This window comes from Rhipicephalus microplus, chromosome X, assembly GCF_043290135.1.
Source record: "Rhipicephalus microplus isolate Deutch F79 chromosome X, USDA_Rmic, whole genome shotgun sequence".
Lineage (NCBI taxonomy): Eukaryota > Metazoa > Arthropoda > Arachnida > Ixodida > Ixodidae > Rhipicephalus > Rhipicephalus microplus.
Window position 1 is genome coordinate 85,143,985 of NC_134710.1, and position 6,000 is coordinate 85,149,984.

The 6,000-nt window shown below is 47.3% G+C and overlaps 1 protein-coding gene across 1 annotated transcript in view; it reads left to right on the top strand.

The window, feature by feature from the left end:
- The window catches only part of LOC119176183 (nudC domain-containing protein 1), a 41,885-nt gene extending 41,497 nt beyond the window's left edge, over positions 1-388 (top strand). The window contains exon 10 of the mRNA XM_037427344.2: positions 73-388. Coding sequence (XP_037283241.1) covers positions 73-327 — 255 coding nt within the window. The 3' untranslated portion in view covers positions 328-388. The remainder of the gene's footprint in view (positions 1-72) is intronic.
- The last annotated feature ends 5,612 nt before the right edge of the window (positions 389-6,000 follow it).

A 6,000-nucleotide genomic window follows, 5' to 3' on the forward strand; every position in this document is an offset into this window, starting at 1 on the left:
TAACTATCCATATGGTGACCATATATATACATCACATCGTCTGCTCCCATCGCTTTTCTGATCATCTTTCAGACTGCTTCTGCTGACTTCAGCTTTGCTGCTCTGTGCAATGCTGTGCGTCACGTGTACCTCTACCGACAGCCTGAAACACTTGGAAGTAGTCAGGAGCTGCGAAACCGCAAGACGGGGCGTGAGGTTTCCAGTATAGCCAAGCTACATGTCATTAGCCTGGAGCAGTGTGATAGCATACGGGGCATGGTGGCAAGTCGGCGCTGCATCTTTGTTTTGAGCCCAGGAGCCTTGTATGCAATCAAGGTGCCTTCATAGCCATTGTCATATGTTTTCATGATTCATTGTTCACTGCAAAAATAAAATCACATGGCATTGCTTTTTTTTTTTTTGGAGTTGTGTGCCGTGCATACCGTTCATTTTGATTTGGTGGCTATAATGCTTTGGCTCTATCCAGACAACCAATGCATGGCAGCCAATTGCCACCACAATTGAAGAAATTGTCTCATTAATTCACTCGGCAATGTTCTCCAAAGGCGGGGTAACCTGCCGTTGGGCTCATGACATTGCATGCCCGTTAATTTAGGCTTAGTGCACCTGACTTTGAGGAGAAAATGCCACAAACTCTGAATTAGAGGCCAATCCACTATGGCTTCTCTTACAGCCTAGGCAACCTTACTCAATTTTCGATTGTAATATGTTTATGTGGGTTAATTCGTGTGTGTTTACAAATAAGCTGATGAAATTTGAGTTTATTTAGTCGAGCACTTCATGTAATATTCAAAATTTTTTTTATAAACGTGCGAGTGGTCTGAAAATAGTGCCACACTGTCATGTTTCGAGGCCGTGACGTAACAAGTACAGTATACCTGCCCACTCTCCCGAATTGTCCGGAAGACTTCCGAATTCTTACCTAATTTCCTGATTGTATGATTTTTTTTTTTTCAATCACTCGTTCATGTCAGCCTTTTCTGCAGCGATAGTGGTGGTGCTGCAGATGAGTACACTTTTAACAAATCGTACTGCAAAGTATGTACGACGCATTTGGGCGAAGGTCGGCGGCCAAGGGACGCGCTTTTGTCGTACCAAAAGCAGATGAGGGAACAAGTGCTGCTACTTTTGCGTCTGTCTGTCTTGACCCCCACATTTTGTATGGCCTCTGTTGCATGCCTAGGCTTCAGCTGCGTTTTTTACCTGTTTGTGGGGGTTGCGTGTTTCCCCAAGTTCAGTTGGGAAGTCGATGGCGGTGTCGAAAACAAAGAGGTACTTGCTAGTGCTTCTGAACTCTTAACGATCAGCGCACAAAAAAAGCACAAAAGTGCAATAAAGTGCACCACTTTCTTGTGCTGTATTCTTGTGCTTTTTCGTGCGCTGATCGGGATGGGTACGTTCCAACTAGCCCAATCTGCTAATTTACTTCTGGACTCGTACACAGCCGAGCATCTGTGCTCTGCGACTTCACAGTATGGTGACAAGTACTGATACTTTACTACGTGTGCCTACAATGTGAGCGTTTTGCACGGTGGCAAAGCCGACATAAAGGTGCACATCACTAGGCGCTTGCTTTACCTTGCAGTAATTAAGCAAAAAGCCTTAGGGAAACACAATAGGTACAAGTGCTTCGACGCCTGTGGAAAGGCGTGATGGTTCCGGTGCTTACATTTGGGAAATCAGTGGTGTGTATGAAGTGTGAGGTGTAATCAGGAATGGATGTAAATCAAAGGCCTGTGGGACACCTCGCATTGGGCGCTCACGAGAAGACGATAGATGAGAATTTAAAGAGGGATATGGGATGCACAGGCTTTGAAGTAAAAGAATCGGCTCAAAGCAAAGTGAGATTTGAAGAGAGGCTTAGGAAAATGGAGAGTAGACGGACCAGAAATGTGGTCAGGTATTTGTATAGTAAGAGCGTGGACAAAGTGGAAGAAAAAAAACTAGGAGGCTCACCAGTAAATATACGGCTGGCAGTGTGGACGATATGGCAACAAAAAGCATTTAGTGAAAAGTGAGAGAGACAGAGAGGATTTATTGGATGACAGCGATGAAAAACAAGCTGACTTTCGGTAACTGCCGAAAGGGCAAACGCGAAATAAGGAGGGAGAGGTTTTATGATAATTCACTGTTCTAAGCGAGGTCAGGTTGTCTTACAACGCATAGTTGTAAAGCGAGATTCAATAAAGAAGGACATATGTACGCGCACGCTATGGGGGAGCTAAGGAAACGATGGAACATGTTCTGATTGAATGTGGCGATATCCATCTAGGTATACGTGTGGGTATGAGCCTACATGAGGTGTTTGGTTTTAGGAACAACCATGGAAAGCTGAACACGTCCGCGATAGAAGCAAGTAAGGGACGGTTAGGGTATTTTTGGAAGAAAAATAGAGATAAATGGCAAAAATAGTGGGAAAAATGTCATTCTGCCTGAAGAGACAAACCGTGTATTTGTAACTTTTTTTTTGTTATAGTAAGATCGCTTTAATCGAAATAGATGGGGCATTAGGCCAACATGAAAAGAAAGTTTTCTTTTCAGTTATTTTCTTTCGAGCCTGCAGGGCAACATGAGAAGTTTTTCCAAAAGAGCCGCAAAGGTAGTGCGATCCGCGCAGAATGCCTATTGACGGGATTTCTTGTGGAGCACAACTTGTCGCTAAGCGTTGGTGATTAGGCAGGACTGTTGTTTTGGAAAATGTTCCCGGCTGAGTGCAAGGACACGAAGTGGTAAGGGTGCGAACGTACGAAAACAACAGCCATCGGCGGGGCAATGACTGCAGATGCCGAACACTATGGTGGACGCTCTGAAACACCGTGTTGTTGCAATCGCAGTGGACGGAAGCAACGACAGCGGGTCGCCAATGTCTCAGTCTCAGTAACTTCTGATATTCGACCCCGCAGCGGTCTCCCAAATTTTCATGCTACTAGGTTGGCAGGTATGGTACAGTATAGACCGCACGGGAGTATGCGCTATAAGCGGTACCGCATTATAACGAAAACTACCTTTTTCAAAGGCCGCAGTTATGCAAAATGTGTTCAGCATGCAGCCTCGCGTGTCCGAGAATCGACGCATGCGATGCGTGATGCTTAGACGTACTTAAATTTCTGAATGTTAAAAATTAACATTCAAATTAGGCCTTTGGTAATTGCCAACGAAACAAATACGGAGGGGGGATGGAAGGGGTCTAACTATAGTAAGCACCATTGCGGAAATTCGCCGACCACCTTTCAGACCGCCTTGATTTCGCTCATTACACAGAAACTATCTCGAATCACGACTGAAATTTTGCACGCTGATCTGCACTGATTGTTTGATTTCACGTGCGTGCTTAAGACATTGCAATCGAGTCGCGAAACACCATTAGACTTGAACGTGCCAGCCGTGGCCTTGTTTTCATGAACGGTATGTATCCCTTCCCTCAATGCCGCCACCGCGAAGAGTTTCGTTGATTCCGTACCAAACCGTCACTTTGATCGTCCCCTACCGAAAAGCAACCAGCGCTGATTAGGCTTAGCCTGCCGTTTGGCATGTTGCGGGATTGGGGTGGATAAACTTTATTGGTGCCTGCAGTGGGTCGCTCGCGCGTCCCGACGGGGGCCTACGCCGAGGACCTGCTGGATGGCCAGAGCTGTTCTTCCTGGTCGTAGATCTTCGCGGCCGCCTCGAGCCGCGACGAGATTGTTCTTGATCTTGCTTCCTCTGGGTGTTTGATGCAGTTCCACAAGATGTGCGTGTGATCTGCCGTCTCCCTCCAGCAGACCTTGCTCTTGTCGGTCGGGCATGTCTCGGGGTACATGCGGTGCATCAGTGCCGGGCTCGGTAGTGATCCGGTCCGGAGCTGCCTCAGTAGTACCGCCTCTGCTCGACCCAGCCGCGGGTGCGAGAATGGGAAAGTCCTACGAGCTATGCGCTTTCGTGATGTCGTTGTAGTCCGTCATGCGGTTCTTGGCTTCGAGCCACGTGAAAAAAAGTGAAAAAAAAAAGCAATGTCTAGGGCCAGCATTTTCGCGAGCATCAGCGCTTCATATCAGCTTCTGGTGTTGCTAATACGCATGTTCCAGTTGACATCGTTGCGCAAGTGCAAACAACTAGTTATATGAACATCTGCAACTCTTCGGCATATGTCTGTGTGTGCAACATTCGTACATATATTTAACGTCAACTCATGACGTGTCGCTCTATAAAAAAATTCCAACATGGTCACCTTCCCCCCGCATGTTTCGCATAACGTCGATTCCCAGGTACGTGGGATCTACCGATTTTTTTTTCTGTTTTGAAATCCTACAACTTTAAATTATTACCTGTAGTACCTAATGAATTCAAGCCTTTTCTTCAAGAAGTGAATTAGTTTAAAAATCAAGGCACCGTCCGAGGCATCCCCCTGGGTGCGGCATCCCCCTGGGTGCGTTGCGCCAAGTTGTTACAGGAACCAACCAACCAACTAGTAACCGGTTTGCAACCCTGCACAGGAGTGGGAAAGAAGTTTTAAAAGCCACACGGAGACACGTAAGGATTATCTCGTTTGCAGTGGGTTTCAAGCCTTGAATAATGCGTTTTGGTATCGCTGCTTCGCGAGCCAGACTGCCGATTTGTTGGGGCCCACTTCTATCACTAGTGAGAGAACGAATGTCGGATATAACGAACTAATTTATGGCCCCGTAGCAGGTAGTGATACGGCTGGTGGCACACTTGGTGATATCGGCTGGCTGCGCTCAACTGGCACTTGATCTGATGCGACCGCAAGGTGTATTCACACATGACGTCTAATGGATGCACTGAAGTCTGTAACGTGAGGGCTAATTGACAGCTTTTATCGTGGTGACATCACGTGCATGATCCCGTTGGCGTCACGACTATTACACACACACACACAGAAGAAGAAGAAGAGACTGTAAAAGCCGAGGGAGGAGTATGTATATTCTTTCTAAAATTTATTACGGGAAAATTGTCTGGGAACGCTTTGAAACAGGATCAATGTTTTCGCGAGTCCCGTATACGGGGGGGGGGGGGGGGGAGCGTTGAGCGTCGTGTGGTAATCAATTGTTAACGAAAACGTTCATTGAACAATTGTATGATTTTGCTGTACACACATTGTTAAAGAAAAGCACGGACGTCTCTGAAGCTTGTAATTGGATATTACGGGTACTTCTCAAGCAAACATGGCAAAAACTAGGTTTAGGTCATTTTGGGCTTCTTGCACTCTGTTCACATCACACCGTGTCCGATGCACACCGCTCTTTTCTTGACTCATAGATAATCTCAGAACTGATTCAAGTGTTTCGCAGCTACCTGCAATATATTTGTTTTCGGCGGCTACTTGTTCTTGCTCCTCAGCACCACTCCTGTTATTTAATAAATGATTACGTTTTATCCCGACCAGTGTTTCATGCCCGTTTTGAATCCAGTAGAGAGAATGCAATCGATTCCCTCTATCTCAACGTGCGAGCGTTTTCTTTCTTTCTTGCTGTGGTTATCGGAGAACTTATTGGCGCTCATGAATGTATTACGACTGAAAAGCGCCTGTCACGCGTTCACGGTTTCTAGTTGCTTTCTCGCAACTTCTGTGAAAATAGTATGCATCCTCACGTTGCGCACACTTCCACCATTTATTCAAAAACAGAGGCTCGTGCGCGACGACGGCGAGTCGTCGATGCCGCGGCAAGGCCGTACACATATCGCGGGAGGTGTGGCCGCCGGGATCCGTTGAAACGGTCGCTCCTTTCAGCGGCGGGACACACACGGCAACAGGCGCCAAATGTCCATTACGAGTGCCGTACTCATCCCGAGGCGTAGTCTAACGATGATGGCGTCTTCCGCGCGCGACGCGCTCACCCGCTCTGCGATGATAAGGGCTCGACGAGAAACGCCATTCCGGTTTACCGGCGACTTGGGCAGCGCCTCATGCGGCTGGCTCACTATGGCCGTTCACCTCAATCCCTGTGCGCTCGCGACCTTGGTCCTGCTGCTCTTGGGTGAGGGGGCGTGCGAGCGCTGAAG